Here is a 25648-nt window from a genome sequence, read left to right as displayed (position 1 = left end):
ATTCAATTGAAAATTGAGTTATATAGAAATATGGGTCTGTAGCGGTATCATCCGTATCGATTGAAGTGGTTTCGTATCTAGAGTATAGAATTTGCGTTATATAATATTGTAGGTATCAAGGTTTTTAAAAAAGTGTTTCGGTAAAGTTCACACAATTACGATTTTAAAATAAATAATAGTTTAAAAAACTAAAAAAACACTCTTCAATAGCAACACAAACTGAAAAATTAAAAATAATTCGAAACTAATGTATGATTGTGTTCAACATCGATAAGTACTATGGATTGATGTTACTAATGACTTTCAGTAAGTCTGAATTCAGAATAAATCTATTTACAAAAAGCCTGGGACGTTTTAAATTATACATGAAAATGACCGGAAAAAAAAAAACAATTGCCACCACCAATATGGCACTAGAAACGCATTTGAAGAATCGCCAACTCAAGCTGGGGTTGAAATATATAATAAACTCCCTAATCTAATAGAGGCCTGTAATAGGTACTCTCGAATTGAAAAAATCACTGAAAGATTTTTAATTGGCTAACGCTTATTATACATTACAAGAATATTTTGATGATTGAGTTTTTTTGGATATCTGTGTGTGAATAATCTTATTCTTTTATATTTTAATTTCACATTTTTATATATTTATACGTTTTTTACATTTTAATATTTTCATTTGTACATATGTGTGTACATATGTATATATTTTACTATTGATGTAAGTTACAAAAAGGACTTTCAAATCCTTTTTGTAACTTACATTATTAGTAAAATACTGAAAATAAAGGAAAATATATATACAGTGTGTCTCACTTCTCATGGAAACACCCCCGTATCTTACGTAATATTCGAGGTAGAACGGTGAAACTCTCAGGACTGATAGAAATGCGCAAATGCACCTACCACCTGAATGGGGTTGGCCAAAGTGATATACACTATCCGCCACTCGCGATGGAACACCCCATTTTTACGATAAAACATATTAGGGGACAAAATAGGCTCAAAATTCCTTCAGATTCGTGATCAGGACTACCAACTTACTACGAATACACTTTTTTCCTGACAAAATTTCAGTCTTGAAAAATCCGAATTTGTCTCACTTCTTATGGAAACACCCCCGTATCAAGGTGAATTTTGGAATAGGTAAGTAAAGCATATGGTTCTGTCTAGTGTTGTGACAATTTGTTCCGGGAGTGTACATGCTAGTTTTATTTTCATGAATTAAGCATATTGTTTTCATTATGTATAAACAGGTGACAGTTAATATTTTGTGGCCGATGAATAAATGCTTGCAGTGATCTCTCGGCTTAGACTTTGTTAGGTATTTCAAAGACCTCTTCTGTAGCTTCAATATCGTATTCTGTAATTGTAAACTACAATGGCCCCAGAAAGCTATTCCATAGCGAATATGAGATTCGATCAGTGCAAAGTAAGCCATTCTAGCTGTATTGTACCCTAGTTCATTTGATATCACTCCAATAGCATAACATCCACTAGATACTTTTTTACATGTTCTTTGAAATTTAATTTATTGTCTATGTGAATGCCTAGGAATTTAGTGTGCTGTTTGTTTTCTATGTAGTGGTTATCCAAATCTAAATCGTCTAGTATACATTTGAAAGTAACTAGTTTTGTTTTGTTTAGGTTGAAGCACAAGAAGTTTGCGTTACACCAGGCTTGAATTTGTTGAATATTTATTTTTATCGTATTTGATAGCTGATTAATTTCTTCATTACTCCATATAATAGTGGTATCGTCGGCAAATACAGTAAATTGTCCTTCGATGTTAATGGTTTATTAGGTCATTTAAGTATATTGAAAACAACACTGGTCCTAAAACAGACCTCTGAAGTAGTCCATGTTTTATGTTACTGAGATCAGACTATCCACTTGATGTTTTCACCACCTGTTGACGTCCTATCAAATATAAACCAAACCAGTTCAAATTCGTTCCTCTTATCCCATAATGGCTGAGCTTCCGCAGCAGTGTCAACGCACACCGCGCTAGAAAATTCTTGATTTCTCTACTTCTACTATTTTGAACTTTATATAAAGGCGGCAAGCGATGTTACTTGACTTAGCATTTTTGGGCGCTAGATTCAAATAGCGCGCGCGCGAGATTCAAATTACTTTTCGAACATTTTATTTTTTGGTTTTATTCTGGAATAGAATTAAATATTCTTCGAATGTACGAGAGTATTATTTTTGCTGTCGGCGGGCCACCGGTATTCGACCGGCGGGCCGCGGTCTGTGCATCCATGCGCTAGGACAAACCCTGTCAGGCTAAAAATGGAATGAAACAGTGAATTATGTTCAAATTTCAAATATCAAGTTGATATAATTTAAACGTACCAAGATGTTCTACTTTAAAAAAGGAAAATTATCTTTATAAATCAACAATTAGGGCAAAATATAAATTATAGTTCAATACCACCTTCACAAGCCACATAAACAACAGTTGTTTTGTTGATTATTTATATAGAGGAAGATAGGTTAGGTGCACAAAATGTCATATATTACAGAATGTCTCAGAACTAGGAATATAAGTAAACAGAACAGCACGCCTCTGAAATATGTCATCTTTGTTTGTCTCATACAGGTAACAAATTCATTGTCCTTTATTAGCTATAACCGATGTTGCCAAATAGTGAAATAGAAACGAATCCCTTTAAATGCTGAATGCATTATTTCATTTCTCTTTTTTAAGTATTTAAATAATTTTTTAAAGAAAAAGGTTGAAATGCGTTGTTTCAGAGCTTTTTTATGAAAACTACTTGATTTTCGTCAGGAGGAACATTCCCCATTACAAAGTGAACTCCTGGAATAATTTCATGAGAAATAAATTGCAATTTGAAAAAGCAATATGGAAGAAATTTATTCGATTCTGGGGGATAGTGGCGAGAAAAACGCTAAAAATATACATACAAAAAAACAGTTCCAGTATAACACACTCATAAAATAAATAACACACTTTTCTTCTTCAGAAATATAATAACCAAATAACTACTATGTATGAACAACACATTTAGACTTTAAAAAGTCAATTAAAGTTTCAACCAAGAACCAATTATTTGTTTTATTTGTCCTCTGGCTTCCTTTAGTTGTGGTGGATCGTGCTTTGAACTTAAATCCATAACTGCACAGTGAGCAACACCTGGAAATAAAAAAACAGGATAATTCAAATCTGTTTTTCCGTTAACCAGCTATCGCACCCCTACGAACGACAACCCTCAGAAGTCAAAACTTGTGTGAGCTAAGGACTAGTACTTTGTACTACAAAACATGAGCCACAATAAACTCTTAACATTTGACCTAACCTAACCACAAAACATACACGTGATTTTCAATGAGGGCTGGAGGGTAGCCTAGAACATCGATACATATCACCAGGGTGAGGAAGGCGTTGAAAAGTTGCTAAAAAACGTCAACTGGTCAATGGTTGACCTCTTTACAGTTTCTTATCGGAATCAGATCCAGAAAACACCACACCTTACCTCTTCACAATACCTACAAGAAGGAGCTGACTTCATGTTTTGTTTTGCTTTGTTTTTAGCAAAATATCTTAGCAATTTTTATTAGATGATTATAGACTGCATTACTCCATCTATCAATCGACATAAAAAAGAGATCCCCGAAGTGGGAGGAAATTTAAAATATTAATGTCATAAAAGATTAATTGATGTTCCCTTGTATAAAAAAAAAACCTAAGAAACGTAGTGTGAATGACGCTATCGTTTGTTTTTCTTCATATGATTGGGAGCGGCTGCTATGACCTTCAGGCTAGTGTTGGCTTTTGTCGAGATAAGATAAGAAAATGAATTTTCTCCTCTTGACACAGATGCCATAGTCATCTTCCAGAAAGGAAAAACTGTGCTTTATTTCAATAATGTCAAACTACAATTTTTACAGTAGTTGCTGATATTTTAGAGCATTTCTGGAGTTACTTTGTGACATTGTTTTTCCCGCAAGAGGGCGGCAAAATGAAAATTTCCATAGTGAACAGCAAAACGGAAGTGTACAACACATGTTATTCCAATATTTAGACAGGTAATGTTTATTACCGTCTCCAGGAACGAACTAAAATAATTGTTGAGTAAAATACAAGTCGAAAATTTCAAAAACACAAGGCACAACTTACATTCACTGAGGTTGGCCGTCCAATAAAAGATGTTCAAGTTATACAAACAACTAATGTCCATCTAGACTAGATGAAGGTGAAGCATTGAGATGAAATTTTTGAAAAAAAAGTTATACAGAAAATCTTCATGAAATAGTATAAATCGTTTTAAAATCGTTCAAGAGCAATCAGCTGGTGAAAGTACATGTGCTCAAATGATGAGACTGAGATATGACATGAAATATGGCATAGTACCTCAGAGTAATAATAAGACATAAAGTTGCCATGCCTGTACGGTGCCTATACCAATACAATACATGTGTTTTGAAACGGGTATCGTACTTTCCTTTTCTGTACAACTTATAGGCAAGGGGGGTGGCGGGTAATGAGAGGTTATGGAGAGTTTGTTTACATTTGAAGTAAGTTGGACCATAAGACAGTGGCGGTTGGTTCAGTTGATAATCGGAGGGATATTATATACATTTCTTGAATACCCAAAGCGTTTAGTTTATGCAACAACAAACTGTGGATTACTCGGTCAAATATTTATAAAATAAATCATTTCAGGTGAAAACGTATTCTGTTCAAATAGTTCCTTCAGGAAATTTGATTTATTATTTATTAATGATTATGGAAATGAAGCCAGTTTTTCTACCACCTACTAGATTTTTATTTATGTATGTCTTTATAATAAAGCGTGTGGTTTACTGGGTTAAAATTAAATTATTCTAAATGAACTAATTCATAACAATGATAAATGTTAATTTCAAAAGTAATAAACTTTGCTTTATAAAATCAGATGAAGAAATTTGTGATTTATTTTCAGATTTGATAAACAAGAGCTACGGTTTGCAAGGTCCGATTAGAAATCATGAATATTTATGATTACGATTGAGGTTTGATATTATTATGTGATTTCATTCAAAATTGGTATCTAGGAGTCTTTGTGGACCGACATTATGTTTTTTTAATAATTCATGCTGACGAATTCTATAATTACAAAAAATCGTTAATGTAAATGAAATAAACTGTATTCAAAAATGAAAAATATGTTCTTGATATGTGTGCCATAGATCATATCCATTCTGTGATCAACAGACTGAAAGCTTTCTGCTCAATGTTCAGTTTGTATACTAAATAGTTATTCTTGTGCAACCGGTGTTATATCTGTTATTGCTTACTCAACAACTAACTTACGTCACACAAAGAATATGATCTCCGGTTTGGTTTTTCTTTCTTTGCACGAGGCTTTCGAGTTGCAATATTTAATAAGAAATGACGGTTGTCATGTTTTAACCTCTTTTTGGTTGGGATATGTCAAATAATGAAATAATGGAAACCTAGTTTCAAAAACTTCATTTATAAGAATAAGATCAAAAAAACGATCATTACAAACATCAAAAATATCCCCTTTCATAATGTCGGTCCACAAAGAACCCTAGATACCAATTTTGAATGAAATCAGAGAATATTATCAAACCTCAATCGTAATTATAACTATACATGATTTCTAATCGAAAATTCTTTATATCGGACCTCACAAACCGTACCGCTTGAGAATAAATCACAAATTTCTTCATCTGATTTTATGAAGCAAAGTTCATTACTTTTGAAATTAACATTTATCATTGTTATGAATTAGTTCATATAAAATAATTTAATTTTAAGCCAGTAAACCACGCGCTTTATTATAAAGCCATACATAAATAAAAATCTAGTAGATGGAATAAAAATTGGCCTCATTTCCATAATCATTAATAATAAATCAGATTTCCTGTACGAACTATTTGAACAGAATACATTTTCACCTGAAATGATTAATTTTAAAAATATATACTATCCCTCCGATTATCAACTGAACCAACCGTCACTGTTTTATGGTCCAACTTACTTCCCGTAAACAAACAAAGTTATGCTGCCTTCAAGATAAGGATGCAAAAGGCCACTCTATTGCCTTTTGTTACTCTGAGCATAGTACAAAGAATTTTGTTTCTGTCAAAAACAGAACAACCATGGAACAAAGAATGTTGCCAACAATGGTACAAACGTGAGACACCTACCTACCAACTGCTATGTTTGTAAAGTTTGATTGTTACTAAATTTGGGAGAGTTGTTTTCATAACAATTATTTATTCATTTCATATATGTACCATGTACTGAAAGATATAAAGTTTATTCATTGATAATAAGTGCTGATAACCGCACTGATCTTTAATCCGATAAAACATTAGTATATACCTTCAATAAGAATAGCAGGTGAGTCTATATTCCTTGTTCTAGTGATTCCCAGAACATGCCATGGATCTGATACGCCATGTACGAAAACGACATTTGTCACATCGATGTCCAAACCCCCATAAAAATTATTCGTTCTTTCGACAGCTTTCTGTACGAAATCTTTATTATACTGTGGGCCGAATATATCGATGCATTGTTGAATAAAGAAATCCAAATGAAACCCGTCTCCAAAAGTCTTATTCGATGAAGTCTGATAGTATCCAAATTCAGTACAAGTTTGGTAAATCCATTGCTTCTCTGAAACAACAAAAAAGTTGAATCCTCATCCACAAACATATTTCACACACAATTCATTACGGAAGATTTGACTTGCAGTATCTATGCAGACATATCATGAATTGAAAAATAAATTTAAACAATGTGATCCGACCGGAATTCGAACCCAGCTCTCATGTTCTCCGATAGCTTAGTTGCGTACTATAATAGAAATAAATATTTTTCCCGGAATGTCGATCGATGAGTTTTGACGTCATACTCGTATGAGTGGTCACTTTTCATCTGTATACTCACCTCCATTTGAAGTGCCATATCCTTGAATCATCTCTATGAGAGTGTTATATCTGAAATCAAAACAGCTTTGGCCAGAGATCTGCTTGTTGACGGCGGCCAGACGAGCCATTTCAGATCCAATTTTTTCATCTTTCATGATCTCACACACTGACCGAATAGTCATCCCGTACTGTGCATTGAGCATTGCTTGGTTATTGTCATATTGGGCTACGTAGGCTAATGAATCCGAAATGAGAGAAAATAAGTTTTCCATATCGAGTGCGTTTTCAACACTATCTTTCACTGGCACACATGACTGAAACAATTCATCGAAATCTTCGTGACTAGTTGAATTGAAAAGGACAACTTTCAGCTGCTCGAATGCCCGTTGAACTGATTCTAAGCAAGATGCATTTTCTCTTTTTAAGTCATCTGCGACCACTTCTAGGTATTCTGCAAAAATATACGATTTGAAGAAAGTATGTTTGAAAAAGAACTATTATCTATAGTATGTTCAAATAGAGCTTGTTTCACGGAATATGTAGTGGATGAGATGCCACAGAAACGAAATATTATTATTCTTTGTCCGCCCTTATATCATTGTCTTACATTACATTGTCTTATTTAATTATGATCTAGTACGTTACATTCTAGTACAGTGTATTATAAGTGTGTTCCAGGGTGAACTGACAGGTGACTGACGGGAACTAACCAACACCTAAAATGATTGGTAATAAAAATTTATAATCGAATGATGAACTTTTATTTGAGTCATTTAAATAATTAAAACTAAAGAAATATTCAGTTACAAGGATAAATATGGCATTTGAATTGGAAGATGTCAAAATACTGTCATATTGAATATGTATTGAACATATTATACAAGAAGGCGACAACATGAGAAAATCAGACCATTTGGTTGGGGAAATTATAGAACCTTCAATCATAACATTCGACGAAGATTCTTGAGATTCTATAGTTTTGAATTTACTCATGACATTTTTATTAATTACAATATTTCGTACAAAATGATCGGATAACTTGACTGAATGGATATGAGACAGTGATGGTGAAAAGAGATAGTGATGAAAATATTCATGAAGTGAAGTTTACCTGGAAAGTCTAACTTAGCCAATAACGGCCCACTTGCAGACATAGCACCCGTGATCAAGTGCGGATACTTTAGCCTTAGCCAAGCTGCCAAGTTTCCAGCATAAGAACCTCCGATTGCTATCCATTTGACGTCTTGCGAAAAATTGTACTTCACGTTCATCGCTTCTACAAAAAATGCCAAATCCGCCAACGCTTGTTGACTGGTTAGAAATTGCAAATCTTTCGTTGTCGTATTCCTGTGAATAATGAATCTTGGTGATCTTTTCACTTCAATAGCTAATTTTTCAGTGACGAATTATGATCAATTTTGGTAGGTGCGCTAAAACTCCAGCACAGTTGTTCAATTACTAATTCCGAATAAGCATCTTAACCGAACGTATGAGAATAAACTCGTGGCCAAATTCAGACAAACAGAATGGTGGCAAGTCGAAAAAGTTGTCAGTTAGATAAAATAATTGAAAACTAAGTCGTACGAGTATTTGATGAATTCTGAAATCCTATAAATTCCACCCCTGTGAAATTCATCTTGTGCATGATTGAAATGAAGTTGCCTTTCACAGACGTTCTAGCTTCATAAAATGGTAGAGCCTGAAAGGGCGCATTTACTGACATTGATATACGTGGCAGCGAAATAGTTTGACCAAAATGACTAGATATACATTTTACGACATTCGAGAAATATTCAGCACTGTTTCACCAGCATCTGTGATGAGTTCATCATTTTGTTTCACTTTCTGCACTGTTTATGGACAATAGCCACAGTTATCTCGGGGCGTGAAAAAAAAATAGTACAAATTTTCTGAGATCCCTTTTTTGGTCAATAATGATGATAAAAAATACAGTCAAAACCTGATACAGCGACATTGAAGGGACCGTATAGATTCCGAAGTTATACCCAATAGTTGTTATAAGCAATACATATAGGTACACAAGTATGTAGTTATATTGTCGTATACTCGTATAGGTATAGGTTATGTGTGTTAACTTGTTTTCAAATGAAATGTCAAAAAAATAATAAATATATGTTTAATAAGAAATAATTGGTGTACAAAATGTATCTACTTAGCTGCCTACAATACAGGTTATAATACTACACTAGTTTTCAAAGTAATCAGTAATTTTAGACTGCTTTTTTTTAAGCGCAGTCTCAAATATGCTTTGCATTTTACGTTTCATACTGCTCAAGGTATGAGTATCATCAGTATTAAACTGGAGGTAACACATTTATGCAAAACTGTTATAGCGTTAAGAGCCTCGGAAATTGTTGTTGACTGAAACTGTTCTTGAAGGTCTTGATGGTCTTGGTTTACTTCGTCAGTGTTACGATTGTTACTTTCAGCTTCTGCAAGAATTTCTTCCTCAGTAGCTAAGGCGCATTCGGCAACACTGTCGTCCATTCCAATAAATTCCTCTATCTCAATTCTTGGTTTTGTAGCAGTAGATCTTTGCAACTGAGCAACCAATTGAGCGAGTGGTACGTTGTCATCTTCATCAGTAGGAGATCGTATCATTCTCGCTAGCAGAATATCATCGTCGTCCTCCGCATGTGAGGGAGAGAAATCTTCGAAACCGGCATGGCGAAAACAGTTGGCTATAGTGAACTGTGTGACCTTTTTCCAAGCTTCCGATATCATCAGAATAGCATCCAGAACATTAAGGACTTTTTGTAACTTCGCCGTTTTCAATATTCTGTATCATTTTTAGCACTTGAAGTTTTCTGTATTGTGTTTTTAAAGAGCCTTGGTCCATAGGCTGTAACACAGAGGTGACATTGGACGGTAAAAACACAAGTTTTATGCATTTCAGATTGGAGACTATATGGTGAGCGGGACCGCTGTCTACTAGGAGAAGAATTTTATTTCTTCCAGACTTCAATTCTGCATCCCAGCTACGCAACCATTTATCAAAAATTTGGGATGTCACCCAGGACTTAATGTTGTTTTCATAAGTTACAGGCAAAGAGTGAATGTTTTTAAAGCAACGCGGTTGTTTAGCTTTTCCTATCACTAAAAGTTTTTTTAACATGTACCAGTCATGTTTGCCGCAACAAATACTGTAATTCTTGCATTCCTTGCATTCCTCGCCTTTGAATTTAAGTGCTTTGTCAGGGGTTGAATTGTAGGATAATCCGATTTCATCAGCATTAAAGATTTTCTCTGGTGAATATCTTCGGGAAGAGGTTCGGATGGGGTGGGAGAAAGTGCGGAGTGCGTAAATATTCCTTCATTGTTTAGTAATAAGCTCTGAAATCGTTCGTATTGTTTTGTTTTGCTGGGCCAATTAAACAGTTGGTCGTTATAGTCGATGAATATCGATAAAATTTCGTCGTTGTAAGCGATATGTCGCTGTATTCGATGTTGTTATAGGCGGTATGTTTACTGAATAGTTTACTAGAGATTCGACCGGGACCTTAAGGTCTCTCGATTTTTGACATCACTCGTTACTGGCCGACTTCGCAATTTAACGAAACTTTTATAGCGAACAATTTACGAATTGCATATTTTTGACAACCTTCAGTATGAAAACATAAGTGAAGCGAATGCACAACTTGGCAACGCTCTCGGGTTTGTGAAATTCTCTTCGTTTAATGTTCCATGTAAGTCATGTCAGCAAGAGATGTCACTGTCACGTCACAACAGTAATATATAAAAATATTTTTTTTGAAGAAAATGGACAGCAGATCATCAAAAATAACAGGAAAACAAAAAAAAGTTTTGATCGAATTTGTTAAAAATCATCCAGATTTGAGTAGTGGGCGATTCAATCAAAATTTCACTCAAAGAGACGCCACCAATCTATGGAGTAAACATTGCAGTAAGTTTGAATAGCATGACTGGTGCAACGGTAAATTTTCGTTATGTGGACACCCGGCGATTTTGAAAAAATTTTTGACTGTACTTACGTATTTTGATGCGTAGATTACGAATCCGAAAGAAAAAAGCGGCGCTCTCCCTTATTTAAAAAGTTACGGCCCTTCAAAGTTCAGGAAAGGGCAACTTTTCAGCCTTCTTTTTCACTAAATAAACTATTTAAAAACACAAGCATTTATTCACTAGGTCACCTTTACACCTTATTCCTCCTTCTTTAACACTTTTCACTTCAATAATCAACATTTTTCTTATAAAAATGTTGAAAAATGTACGGAGCTGCTTTTTGGTTACATATCACTGTATTTTACGTTTTTAAGGTTAATGATATGGTTGGTACGACTGATGCAGTCCATATTTCTGAAGTAATTTAAATGTTTTTTACCTTCATTCTTTAGATCGTAAATTGGTTTTTGGTGGTGTATTACGAATTTGAAATAGTAGGCGACGGCAAATACCAACCGGTTTTTTCTGAAATGTCACTAGTAACTAACCTAAAAATAGAATAATGTCACCAGGAGAAGCATTCGTTTTTAAATTAAGTTTTTTATAAGAAAAATGTTGATTATTGAAGTGAAAAGTGTTAAAGAAGGAGGAATAAGGTGTAAAGGTGACCAAGCGAATAAATGCTTGTGTTTTTAAATAGTTTATTTAGTGAAAAGGCTGAAAAATTGCCCTTTTCTGAACTTTAAAGGACCGTAACTTTTTAAATAAGGGAGAGCGCCGCTTTTTTCTTTCGGATTCGTAATCTAAAATTTACCAAAATGGGTAACAATATAGGCCCCAGATTTGATCCTTGGGGCACTCCTGATTTTGATTGGTACTCATCTGAATAGTTGGTACCGAATTTCACTCTGAACGTTCTCTCATTTAAATATGATGCTAAAAATTTCATAGTTCCTTTAGTAGCTCCACATAGAGAAAGTTTATTCAACAATACATCATGATTTACTTTGTCGAACGCTTTTTGGAAATCTATGTATATCACGTCGACCTGAGTAGAATTTTCCAGACTTCTAAGTACGTCATACGGAAATGAATGAGAAATAACAAATGTGTACATTTTGAAATTGTTCCTACCAGTTGTACATTAACAGAATGATAATTCTTTCTGTTTATATACAGGTATTCAGCATATTTAGCATGATCAATAAGGGGAGAACGAATAGCTATGTGGGTGCAATCAATTGCACCAGGTATATTATGCTCTTCAAAAAACCTACAATGGTTTTAATTATCAGATCTTTAAAGAAGTAGGTACTCAACCAACCTCCGACGGATCCAATTGAGTTTTTCAAAATTGTTGGGAAATTGAACCCATTTATTGAAAATTTCCTGTTGATTCAATGCGGTGGTAACTTCTTTCACACACACACACTCACAGAAGACTGGCTCAAACATAAATACTTGTTAATACCTACACTGGTTTGGTAGTTACCATATGCATAGAAATGCAATGCCGTTAATACCTGAAACCCACAAATTTTGAATATTTCCCTTTCGACCAAGAACTTTTTGGTACCTTTGTTTGGATTTGAAGGTCTGTGGGTCATTTAGGTCCCCTGCTAAACGGTGTTAAGATATCTATCAAGACTCTGACCAAGTTTTTCGTTAGTCTGAACAGTTTGAAAAACCAACGTTCACTCAAGGCGAATGGATCTTCTGGGTTAGGTCTGTTATTCAACATAGGTTGATTTTCGAAATGTTTCAAATTCTCCAGTTATATCACCTGAACTAATTCGTCTATTTTGATCGAAATTATACAATACAGCAAATCAGATTTAGAATTATAACCTTAGTTTATTCCTTTAAAGACAATAGAAATGTGGTCACAAAGAGACGAGTACAGTCATTCTCAATATCAAGTATTCTTTTCATAAAGAAGGGTCACAAATTAAAAATATTCTTGCACTCTTACGAACTCGTATGATAATATCAAAGAGAAGGGTCAAAAATCGAGCCCCTGGTCGTAATAACCGATCGGTCATTGTAAACGATGTCATTATAATCGGTTTCGACTGTATTGATTATCACTGAAAAACTTACTCGGTAGGACGACTTTCCCCATAATATCTGTGTTCCACGGAGAAACAAAGGGCCTTAATTTCTGCTGCATATTCTGCCATGAATCCCACGCTCGTGTAATACCCGTTCTCTCCTCCTTCACCCCCAATGAACAGGAAAACAGTGTTTATCGACGTTCCATTCACAAAGTTTTTGTTCACAAAATAACGCTAAAAATGACGAAACTCAAATGATCTATATGTTGACTATCCGGTCAGTGTGTGAGATCATGAAAGATGAAAAAATTGGATCTGAAATATAAGAACGACAACCCTAAGAAGTCGAAATTTGTGCGAGCTAACGAGGTCTTACCTTTTAACGTGTGATTCCTAACACGGGTTGGACGGTAGCAAGTGAAAATCGATCGTTCAGCCTGTGGCTTGAACCATCGACAGACACATCGGCTGATTGACTGAGTGAACAAAGCACCCACGTCGAACCGCCTGGCTATCGACGTTAACAAAATAACGCTAAAAATCGCGAAACTCGAATGATCAATTGAAATGATGGTAAATAGCTTGTTATTGAAGGTTTCTTTTTATCGTATCGAATGTATTCATTTGTTGGACAATTATGAATGTAATTTTCATAACATTTAAAAAAAATAATATAACATAGGTACTACAGGAAGTATACTATCTGATGTCAAGGTCTAGCAGCTAATAAATTCATTCATTCAGGTTTCGAAATATCTCTCACAAAATAAAATTGTTTTACCTCCATTTGCGGGTCCCAAATAAGGGTTTACTGTAATGAAATATTGACCTCTAAACAAGGTAGATGGAGGTACAGGAAAGTGAGAGTTCAGTACAATGAAAGTTAATAATAATAAAAATTGATTTTATTGATAGGAACAAAATACGAAGAAGAAAAATATATATCTATATAAACAAAAATATAACCTCGTATCAAATGGCAGGATTGAATTTCTGACCATGCTACGGAGAAATCGCAACATGAGCAGACCTTGCTCTTCCATCCAACCAAAAAATGTGTGCACCTATGTAAACATAAACACAAGTGCACACAAGCAAACATATCACCAAACAAACACGATTAAAAATATACTACATAAAACGGTATGCAAGACACATTGAACACATGTATAATACTATAATTAAAAAGAAAAGAAGTCGATGCAAGAAAAAGAAAAAAAAAACGAAAATAGACACTAGCACTTGAAATTCAGCATGCTAGGAATTTCATTCATAAGCAAAAGATGTTTAATTTTCTTCTTGAATATAATACAATTTGAATTCTTTAGTTCGTTAGGTAATTTGTTAAAAATCCAGGTTATGTAATAAGAAAACGATCCACGATAATGAGAAGTTTGTGGTGAGGGGGCGTGAGCAAGTTCTTGAATCTCAAATTAAGATTATGAACGTCGGTCCGAAACCTGAGTTTGTTGTAGAGATAAGCAGGCTTCATGTGTTTTATTGTTTTGTGAAATAATGTACATGCATGTAAGATACGCCGATTTTCCATATTCAACCAACCCAGTTTTGGTAAGTGATGTGTCACATGATCCCGTCTCCGCGAACCAGTGATCAATCTGATGCATGAGTGCGTCGCAAAGACTTTGTTTAGATTGGCGATTCAGTACTTCACGGTTACGGTAGATTGTTTTGAGGTTACAATACCCTCTTTTCAAAATCAGTGAGACATGCGATGAAAATCTTCAGCAAACCAAGGTTTTTTAAATTGTCATCTTCGCCTTTTATTGGTAACGACACGTTATCGATAGTGATGCTTATATTATTCAAGCACTTCTTCCTAGTTGCTGACTTCCCAAAAAGCATGACAAACGATTTGTTGACATTCACAGAAAGACAGTATTTTTCCGAAAGTTCAGTCAGACTCTTCATATCTTTATTAATTTTTCAGCAACTATCATCTACAGAAGATTCCTGGAAATGCATGTATATCTGCGTATCATCAGCGTAGCTATGTATGTTTGTGTAACGAAGCTTTCAATAATCACTCATGTCATTTGGGACCTGGTTTTCGAATTCATTCAAAATAACTTCCAGTCATTTGCACCACGTAGCTGTTCATATTTCAAACTTTCACACAAATCATCTATGAACCAGTTAAAAAAAGGACCAAGGTTGGAGCCCTGAGGAACATTAGAAGTAGCTAAATTTGTTGTAGACTTGTAACCATTGTAAAATAATGAATGTTTCCAAAACCCATTAGCTTATCAAGCAAAATATCATGTTCAATTTTATATATTAAATCAACTTGAATTTTATTATCTGATGCTTCGAAAATAAATTGCGAGATAGTAACACAGATTATCAACAAACTCATGCTAATGTAACCTTGAACAGAGACTATAATCGACGATATGAAATTATCTCAAAGACCTTTGGAAACACACAAAACTGATATGGGTCTATGATTTTCAACGTGCGCCTTTTCAACACTTTTCTAAGCAGGACAGACTTTACCTAATTTTCCGTTCAAAAATACAGTTAGTCTTCCAAGGACTCTTTCACACAGGGAGCTTCACGTCTCTCGTGGGTCTGCGACTAAAAACACCTGCACCAGAACCGGAAGGTTTTTTTGATCCATCTGTAAACCAACAACTATCTGCTTTTAATATTTCCTGCTTCCGGAGGATCCAATCCTCTCTACTCGGGAACAGTAATTTATAAGGCAGTTCGTAGTTGACAGTTGGAGGCTTAAAATCCAAGGTCATTTCCAGAATTCTGTGACGTCCAGTGTCAACCAACAGTCTGTTGCACTCTGCATTAAATTGATTTGTGCAATTGGCAATGTGCACAAGTCTGTATGCAGTCCATCTAGCCTCTCTCTCCAGAAAAATGTGGAGAGGAGGTAGATCTAGAAGGATCTCCATGGCTGCTGACGGTGTGCTACTGATGGCAACACTGATAGCCAGACAAGCCTGTCTCTGTAAGCCAGAGAGACAGGTCAGTCGTGGAATGGATAGCATTCGAGCTGTTGCTATATACCTTCTCTACTGTTGACACAAACCTCGACGACAGAAACGTCACCGATCAAGAATGGGATGGACACTACGTTGAGCACCTTGCAGACTTCCACTTAACTTTTCACGATTTCATTTCGGTTCTTATAAATGTCGAGACTTTTATCCCAAAGAGCGGGTCGGTTGCAGACAGCACTGGTTAACAGCTCCACATCGGAATTTGCCGTGATGACTAGTGTGAAGTGTCAACCAGGGACAGCCCCCACTCATCCTTTTGCGTCTTGAGGAGGAGACGCAGCTCCCCAGCTCCAGGTGCAGGAGACGTGAGAGCACTCGTCTCCCTAGACGTGGCGGCTCCCGCTCTTCGTTTAAAAGCTCGCGCGGTGCGAACGGCGAAGCGTCTAGCGACTGAAAGAAACGCATAGCAATGTACTTACGAAGCCACGCGCAACGGCGACCGGCGAAGCAACCGGCGAAATGTACCAAGCGAATCGCGTGGGCGAATTGCGGCGCGACGGGCCGAAATCCATCTTGATTTTCTTCAGGTTGATGATGTTGATGATGTTTGCCAGAAAGACAAACGGGTCATAACTGAATGGGTGGTAAATGGTATGGCGGCATGAATGTCCTCAGACATCAGTACCGCCCTTCACGATGTACCCCTGCCTGGATGGGGTGAATTGGATGAAAACGTTGTTCATCTTTCATCGGAGGATATAGGGGCCTCATACGACAGAGTGTCGGGGCCTTCTATATCGGGAGGGGTCGTCTATAGCATAATCCATAGCTTCCCTGACTGATAGGTTTTCATGAGTTTCTGCATCATCAAAAACTCTTTGATTTCTCGACTGGATGGACTGCCGAATGGAAGGCAGCTGCAAATCTCTGCGGATGGCTTCATTCCGCACGAACCAAGGAGCATTCACAATCATCCTTATTAGCTTGTTTTGTAACCTTTCCAGAATGGAAATGTTGGACGGAGCCGCTTGTCCCCAGACGCCTGAAGCATACATGCAGACAGACTTGAACATCGTATTGTAGATGGTAATTTTGTTTTTTAGTGTCGGATAGTACAGACGTGCTATCCGACCCTCGATCTTAGATTTGACGGACATTATGTGCGGGTTCCAAGTGAGTCTACGGTCTATTAGAAGGCCGAGGTACTTTACCCACGCTTGCCAGTTAATCTCCCTTCCAGAGATTCCCACTTTCCTGGCCGGAGAAGATTTCAATCTTCCCATGGTTATTGCCTGAGTCTTATCCGGGTTCACTCGGATCTTCCAATCAAGGTACCAGCGCTCGAGGTCGTCCAATGCACGTTGCATATAGACGACACCGAGCTCCCGACCCATGGAAGATGAGAGGAGAGCCGTGTCATCGGCGTAAAGAGATACCTTCACACGCTCGGGCCTCGGAAGGTCACTGGTGTAAAGTGAGTACAACGTCGGAGAGAGCACGGCCCCCTGTGGCACTCCAGCAAGATCCCTCTACTCCAACCTGAAATGTCCTGTCTTTCAGGAAGAACCCGATCCACCGGACAAGGCCCCGAGGTAGGTCGAACGCGTTTAGCTTGTGCAGAAGACCTTGGTGCCAAACTCGGTCGAAGGCCTTCGAGATATCTAATAAGACGATATGCAATTTTTTATTAGTGTTCAACTCGCTGATTGTATTTTCGACCAGCCTTAGAGCCTGTAACTCAGTGGACGGCGCGACGGGCGAGTAAAACAAGGACATAAATCAGTACGGCGAAGCCACGGAGTCGAGCGGTAGTCGCGGCGAATAGTGCAGTGATCAAACGAATTTAGTTGTTTTCGCCGCGAAAAATCAACACCGAGACTTTTACGGCCTGGCCACGGGGATGGGCGGTGCGAACGTCGAAGCGGGAGGCGAGGCGACCGTTCGCGCGACACCGTTTGCAGGCCACGGGCAGTCACGTTCGCCGCCGCGACCAATAGTCCGTCAGCGAAAGGTCTTTATCGAATTTATCTCGATATTGCTTGGAAAGTAATAGTTTTTTGGTTCAAGACCTAATTTTTGTAAGAGATTGCAGAGTACATGATTTGAATTCCACAAGAAGTACGAGAAATACAGATCATATCCTGAAAAATGTTTTGAGTGTACCAGGACGTTCGCACCGCCGGTTCCCGTGGCCAGGCCGTAAGAGCCTTTCTCTCTCTCGGGAGCGAGTGACGTGAAGCTCCCCGTGTGAAAGAGCACTAACTATGCAGCGTCGATGACGGATTTTGGCCAACAAAACTTTAAAGTATACAAAACATTCTTAGCAATTTTGTATAGACAGAATGACAGTCTTTTGTTTACCAACTAGGTTAGAATGGTTCAACAACCCGAAACCGGTCGAGACAAATAAAAAACTTATAGACAAAAGTTTTTTTTATCCTATATTCTTCGACATTGCCTCTCCATTAAATGTTGACAACACTTTATTTCATCTCTATGTTACTATGACACGAGGAGTTATAATGATAATATCTAATCAGAAGAAACCTTCGTTCTTTTTTCAAGTATCGAACTTGAAATGCACATTATATTTTTCGAGTATGAACTCGTGGCTCAAACAGAACTGGCTGGTATCTCAATCGCCACAAAAGAAATAGCCAGGAAAGGAATTTCTGGCAAAAATATAACAATCTGTACTGATAGCAGACAAGCCCTATTAGCCTTGAACAGACAACGTGTTACCTCAGGGCTAGTACTAGAGTGACATCAAGATTTAGCCAAAGCCTCGGTAGATGTCATCTATACTGACTTTTCCAAAGCATTTGACACAGTGAACCATTCAATTTTATGTGAGAAATTGAAAGCAATTGGATTTTGTGGAAAACTATTGGAATGGGTGATAGGCTATATTAGTAACAGATCTCAATATGTAAAAGTCAAGGAATTCATATCTACGAAATTAATGTTTTATCAGGTATACCACAAGAAAGCCATCTTGGGCCCAACATTTTGATTAATGATATCAGAGTTAACTTAAAATATACTGACATCTTACTTTTTGCAGATGATTTTAAAAATGTTTAAGACAATTCAAACACCACATGATTGCTTAGAATTACAAACATATTTAAACAGATTTAGTGAATGGTGTTCACAAAATGGTATGAATCTCAACGTGAACAAATGTAAATGTATGACGTACTATCGAGTACTTACACCTGTAAACTATGATTACTACATATCGGGAGAACTTTTAACACGTGTCGAATTTGTAACTGATTTAGGATTAGTGATGGATAAAAAACTGGACTTTCACCTACATTATAATTATATTATAAACAAAGCAACAAAAATGCAAGGCTTCATTTGTCGTACTTCCAAGGACTTCTCTAATATTAAATGTATAAAAATGCTGTATTTCACCCTGGTTAGATCAGTTTTAGATTATTGCAGTTCCATATGGTCACCCACCTATGAAAGTCCTGCACTTAACATTGAACGGGTACAAAACAAATTTTTAAAATTTTTGGCGTTCAAGTCAAAAATGCCTTTGAAGGACCATTCATTAGATGATATTCGTAGGGTTGCAGATGTAATGAAGTTAAGTAGTCGTAGAGTGGAAACTGACTTGAAACTCTTATTCCAATTATATTGAATTATTTTATTAACTGCCCTGCATTGCTAGCACAAATTTTCTTACATGTTCCTTCTAGAAGTACAAGGAATACAGAAACATTTGCAATTGATTTTCATCGTTGTAACTACGGTAAACATTCTCCCCTGTCTAGAGTTGCATCTTCATTAGATTTTGACAGCACCAACTTCATTTATTGTTGTTTGTGTGATTCTGATAAACGTGATGCGAAAAATTCATTTTCTTATTAATGGAGACAGTTTCAATGACGATTTTAAATGGCATGGTATAATAATTCATAATTTCTCAAGTTCACCTCTATAGCTACATTGTGAAATTCAAGTCAAAAGATACATTCTTACCTGTTGGAAAGTTCTTTCATCAGTTGGATTGAAATGATCTAAAATCTGTGTGAAACTATGTTCTTGTACATCCTTCAAATGTTCTTTTGGCAACCTCAACGAATTGAATTTATTTCTGTTGGATATCCCCCAACCACTTGCTTCATGGCTCAGAAGGTAAATACTCAAAAATATTAAAGTTCTCATCATTATTTTATACAAAACAAATCTCAACATCCCTGGTTCCCAATGAATTGAGAACTAATGCGTTGATTTATTTGAAAATTGAGATATATCGATAGTATCATTCGTCATCTACCGTGTCGATTAAAGTGGTTTTATATCTAGATTATAAAATTTGCATTGTATAATAATGTACCAACGTTTTGAAAAAAGTGTTCACTACAAAAAGTTCACTAAATTACGATAAAAATAACTAATAATCATGAACTAATATCTTGTTAAAATTGAAAAATATTAGTATTATTGTGAAAAAAGTGGCGGGCGCTTGATATACAAAAAATATGGCATAAAGAGCCCACGCTTTTTTCACAATAATACTACTATTTTTCGTTCGTTATTGTTTTAAGCATATTTTTTGAAAAATTATTTTTAACTTTTTAGTTCTATGTTCTTTAAAAGCGTGTTTTTTATATTTTTAAAGTATATTTATTTTTCTTATTTTAGTTTCGTATGTTATAAAAGCGTGTTTTTTATTCTTTTTAAACTATATTTATTATATCTAAACTTTGATTTTTTCCGAGCATGAAAATCAGCTACCTAGCTCAATTTACTTTTGTCAAATGAAGAAATACATTTTTTAAGCATACAATAGAAAAAATTGGAGATTAATATAGATATAAGGAAAGGTTTGTCAAAACGAGTCTCATTATTGAATTTTTCATCAGAGGAAACATAGGTATTGATGATTCACTTAAGTTTTTGGAAAACTTGTCTGCGAAACATCAATATCAAAATTCTTTCCTTTGAAGATGGTCAAAATATATTGTATTTTGAGTTACTCGGGCAAAACATTTTAGTGCTTATATTTGTGAATAGTATTAACAATGTCGATATTATCTTTTCCTATAAAGTAGTGAATAATATTCTTAGTATACTACAAAAAAGACATATTGAATATAAAATCTGAAAGTATAAAATCTCTAAACGTGTACATAATGTAAAACATATAAAACGTAAAAATTCAAATGTGTAAACGTATAAAAATATGAATGTTACAATATAATATACAAACTCGTCTTAAATTAGAAGTATTGAAATGCTAGGTAGGGATGAAAAATATATATGAAAACTGAGACATCAATTCAGTAGAATTTGTTTACAATAATGTTCATTTTTGAGCCATTTGATGATTGAAATTTTGGAAACCTTAAAACACATATTCCGTTTTTATATGATCTGGAGCAAGATTGAATAATTTGGGTCCAATGTATGTAATTGATCTTTGTCCAAAAGCTTTGTTCATTTTCGGTATATCTAGGTTACTCGCTTTCAGTCGGGTTTCATATCCACGTTGATGATTTTTGAACTTATTTCTATTGTGAAATATTAATAATAATAATAGTTATAGTATTGTAATCAGATTACAATATTGGAACATTTGTGCCGATGGGAAACGAAAATTTAAATTATAGATAATTTTGAGAAATCGTTTCTGTAGTACCATAAGCGGTTGTATAGTACTATAGACCCCACCCCATCCTAGATTTCCATACATTTATTGTTAGTAAACTATCATCACGCCAATTTACTATAGTGTCAATATCGTTTCTTGTATGAGATATTACATCTTCCCAAGTTGCTCCATCAATTATTAATACTGTATCATCAGCATATGAGACTACTTTTCTAGAAATATTAATGGATAACATATCATTCAAATATAATATAAATAGGATTGGCCCTAAAACAGTCCCTGAGGAACTCCGTATTTAATTTCTAATGGGTCGCTCAATACACCGTCTATTTTAACCATTTGTACTCCTTCATCGCGGTAGTTTCTGATTAGATCATTTGCCAGACCTCTGATACCAAGATTATTTAATTTCGATAGCAATTTTTCATGACTATTGGTATGGAAGGCCTTAGCCAAATCGATAAATACTCCCAGGCATGGTCGTTTTTTTATCTAAGTGATCATATATTTGTGTCACTAAGTTAACTGTGGCATCAGAGGTTGATCTTCCCTTTTGAAAACCAAATTGGAAATCTGAAATTATATGATGTCTCTCTGTGAAAGTCATCAAACATTTTTTGAGGATTTTTTCGAATATTTTTGCCAGATTGGATATTATGCTTATTGGACGGTGATTGCTTACTTTGTTTTATTCTTCCGACTTAAATACAGGTTCAACAAACATGTAAAGTGAGTTCGAATTATATCAAGAATGTTACGTACAGCGCCATCTGCCCGCGAATAGATCAAGCAATAATATCGATAATTCTGTCAAATACAGAACCCGAGCATTTAAACGGGAATAAATATGAATTGAAAAGGAGAGTTACAAACAAGCAAACAAACGAACAAACATACATACAGGAGAAGTTAATAAAAGCGTCATTAAAAAGCCCTCCTGAAACACCTATTTTCATATAAATATTCTTTCGAAACAAATACTTTTATATGAACACTGAAATATTGGTGGATTAATAGTTCCAATTTAAAACTTTGAGTCAATTTTAAAATTACGACGCTTCATAATCAATATTGTCAAATTTTGTGCATATTTGTCGGCAAGATCCCCGCCTATACCGATAAAATTCGGAGAAAGCCGGCGAATGCACATTCAAGGTTTTCGTCGCTTATAATTCGCAGTTGTTTTTGTCAATGTCAACCGATCATGTCCAGCAGTGAATCATCCAGATTTGAAACAAGTTACAACCAGGACCAGAGGATCGGTAAATAACAGGAATGTCACGTATTTATCTTCATGAATTTAGATTTGGTTTCAGAACAACATTTGATGAATGAACGAGAAATGGAAAGAGCTGCAGACAGAGACCTCGAAGAACAGAGAGAACTTACTTTCGCCACTGTGTTCGCTAGGAAAAGTCTGCCTATTTTCAACTTACCTGCGTTGAGAATTACAAAATTCACCAGCTCGAAAATAAGGTTCAGGTTCGAACCGTCCAAAATTTCTGATCACGTCAGTAAGAAAGTCATATTCCATTGCTCGATGGAGTATTACAAAGAATATAGCAGGTGGCACATAAAAAGAGACTCGTTTCCTGTCAACTACAAACCAAGAATTTACCAGCTGTTCTTCGATAACAACTTCTTTATCATAGGCGATGGAAATGTTGTAGAAGTCATTTTTGCTCTCGACAGAATTCTGAGGGACTGGACCAACCGGGAGGAGGAGTTTCGAATGGAGAAGTTCATGGTGAGATCTTCTAATCTTTTCTGATATGATTCCCTTAGGAAGGTTTTTTAGTGAATGCTTCTATTAAGTTTCTCAAAAGATTTGTCCGTTTTTATGAGTCTGCTTTGAACTGGAAAGTCTCTGGAAAGTATGTTAGATGAGGCAGAACTTCGACGTTTACTTCGTAGGTGTTCCTCAGGGTTCGGCTCTAGGACCTATCTCATTTATACTTTATATCAACGATATTGTGAAGATATGTGATAGCTCAATTATCGTTTACGCTGATGATACATCAGTTATTGTATCAGATAGGGATGAATATTGTATAAGTCAGAAATGTAAAAAAAATCCTTTGATATGGCTCAGTGGTTTAGAGCCAACTCACATCATCTAAATACAAAGGAAACAAAATGTATACGCTTTCACAATAGACAAAAAGAAGCTAGTGTAGTTGATTTCGGAGACTTACAGTCAGTTGATAAGACCGTCCGATTTCTTGGATTATATATAGACGAGCATATTTCCTGGGGAGAACACTGTAAAATCAATCAATAAATTGAATGCTGTTTCCTATCAATTACGTAATTTGAGATCAGTTCTGTCTAATGATCAGTTGCTGATGCTCTACTATGCTCAAGTGGACTCCAGACTTCGATATGCCATCTCCCTCTGAGAAAGGTATTCGAGAGCTAATGATGTATTCGTTGCACAAAAGAGAATACTACGAGTAATGTTTATATCCTCTCGACTATTCAAAACATGTAAAATCATGACGCTACCATCACTCTTTATCTTTGAAGTTTGTGTGTATATATTTAGTAACTATAACAGTTTTTCAACCAGATCTAGCATTCATAAACATGATACAAGAATAAAAAATCAGCTGAATATACCCTTTTCTAGGGTCCAATTATCTAGAAACTCTCCAAACTCACTAGGTCCTTTATTATTTAATAAATTACCAGACTATGTAAGAGAGAGTCGAATCTTAACACGTTTTAAAAAATGTCTTGAACATTTTTTAATTGAAAGATGCTATTATAAAGTCGACCAGGCACTATAAATAAATCCTTTATGATTTGTCTGTTATTTGTGTATTTGGGTGAATATATTTATATATGTGTATAAGTGTATATATGTATATATGTCTGTATATGTATATATGTGTTACACATTTAATCTCTACTATAGATGGACGACTATAATACCTGCAAATTTACTGTTATGAATACCTGTTGTTATATAAAATTTAACTGAATGTAATCATGTTCTGTTAATTTTAGATAAACGACTACTCCTATACAATACTTGTATTGTCCTTCTGGAGAATAAAGAATTATTTATTATCATCATTGTTAGAAAATATTTTCGGTTTGATAGTTTCTATAATAAATGATGATGATGAACAGATATGGAAATTCTACACACAATAATTTGGGGGTACTTTAAATTGTCGCTTATTGAAAAGATCTATGTGGTTTTATTCCAGAGATTTCAAAATGGAGAATTGGAAGATCTTGAGCTCGATACAGATGACGAGGAGTTATTCCTCGATGAAAGTCAGAGAATTGAACTGCATAGAAAACGTACCTCAATATTGAGAAGAATGCTTCCACCTAGAGATGGAAAACGTCAGAGGAGAAGAAGAATACTAGAAATAGAGTCGGACTGAAGCATTACGAAATATATTTTCCCATTTATTGGTCACAATTTTGCTGTAGGGTCAGATGGGTTTTTAAATACTTGTTTACATATTTACACATATACCAGGCATTTATATTTACAGTTATCCTTTGTTAGACTATCTGGCAATAATAGATAATATTTAATGTTAATATTATTGATTATTTGCGTGTTTGATTTTTGTGTATTTATTGTACTTTATACATATTGAATACATATTTCTATAAGTAAAAAACGTGCTTACTTACACTTATTTCTATGTAATGTCTGTGTAAACTGACTATCTGGCAGTAAGATATAATATTTAATGTTTATACTACACACATCGGAAAAGTCTAGGGATATTTTTATAACATACTAAATATCATAAAAATAAATGCATGAGGTCGTTTAATTTCGATTAAATTGGTACACTCGACCACCCTGCAGATTTCTATGGGTTGAACAAAGCCTGCAAAAACGGTAACTAATCTTTTATCAAGTTTTTTACAAACTGTAGGTTTTCGGCTAAAATGAATAATCTGAAAGTGTCGAGTTTGTACATTCTATGCAGTTCTTGCTCAGCAATTAAACTGGAAATATTGTGCTTTAACATGGAACGCCATCATTTACCATTGGCTGAGATGAATAGAGCTGTAGGGCTTCTTCAAGGTGGCATGCGACAAATTGATGAAGCTCTTCGTTTGGGGGTTTCCCAAAGTGTTATCAGTCGATTGTGGCGGCGTTTCCGTGAAACTGGCAGTCCAGC

At 35.4% G+C, this 25648-nt stretch overlaps 2 protein-coding genes across 2 annotated transcripts; one reads left to right on the top strand and one right to left on the bottom strand.

Annotated features, from left to right (window-relative positions):
- Positions 1-2974: 2974 nt before the first annotated feature.
- LOC111515501 (putative serine protease K12H4.7) lies at positions 2975-20112 on the bottom strand. The gene is made up of 6 exons (XM_074176501.1): positions 19856-20112; positions 12934-13121; positions 8021-8256; positions 6929-7360; positions 6359-6655; positions 2975-3157 (listed from the first exon to the last, which is right to left on the bottom strand). Exons 1-6 carry the CDS (start codon positions 20069-20071, stop codon positions 3048-3050), a joined length of 1479 nt encoding a protein of 492 aa, XP_074032602.1. The 5' UTR covers positions 20072-20112; the 3' UTR covers positions 2975-3047.
- Positions 20113-22620: 2508 nt separating this feature from the next.
- Positions 22621-25052, top strand: LOC111515084 (uncharacterized). The gene is made up of 3 exons (XM_023171325.2): positions 22621-22753; positions 22808-23238; positions 24707-25052. The coding sequence occupies exons 1-3, from the start codon at positions 22696-22698 to the stop codon at positions 24887-24889; spliced, it is 672 nt and encodes a 223-aa protein (XP_023027093.2). The 5' UTR covers positions 22621-22695; the 3' UTR covers positions 24890-25052.
- The last annotated feature ends 596 nt before the right edge of the window (positions 25053-25648 follow it).

The sequence above is a fragment of the Leptinotarsa decemlineata genome, unplaced genomic scaffold, assembly GCF_025532065.1.
Source record: "Leptinotarsa decemlineata unplaced genomic scaffold, Ldec_3_MD MMD2_tig00001719_RagTag_RagTag, whole genome shotgun sequence".
Lineage (NCBI taxonomy): Eukaryota > Metazoa > Arthropoda > Insecta > Coleoptera > Chrysomelidae > Leptinotarsa > Leptinotarsa decemlineata.
Note: the sequence above shows the minus strand (reverse complement) of the source record. Positions and strands in the feature narration are given on the sequence as shown.

Coding starts and splice junctions, on each gene's coding strand:
- LOC111515501 (XM_074176501.1), bottom strand. CDS start 20,071: ATGTTGAGATTTGTTTTGTATAAAATAATGATGAGAACTTTAATATTT. Junction 6,656..6,928: donor ATATGGCACTTCAAATGGAG/GTGAGTATACAG, acceptor TTGTTGTTTCAG/AGAAGCAATGGATTTACCAA. Junction 3,158..6,358: donor ACCTGCTATTCTTATTGAAG/GTATATACTAAT, acceptor TTTTATTTCCAG/GTGTTGCTCACTGTGCAGTT.
- LOC111515084 (XM_023171325.2), top strand. CDS start 22,696: ATGTCCAGCAGTGAATCATCCAGATTTGAAACAAGTTACAACCAGGAC. Junction 22,754..22,807: donor CAACCAGGACCAGAGGATCG/GTAAATAACAGG, acceptor ATTTGGTTTCAG/AACAACATTTGATGAATGAA. Junction 23,239..24,706: donor TTCGAATGGAGAAGTTCATG/GTGAGATCTTCT, acceptor GTTTTATTCCAG/AGATTTCAAAATGGAGAATT.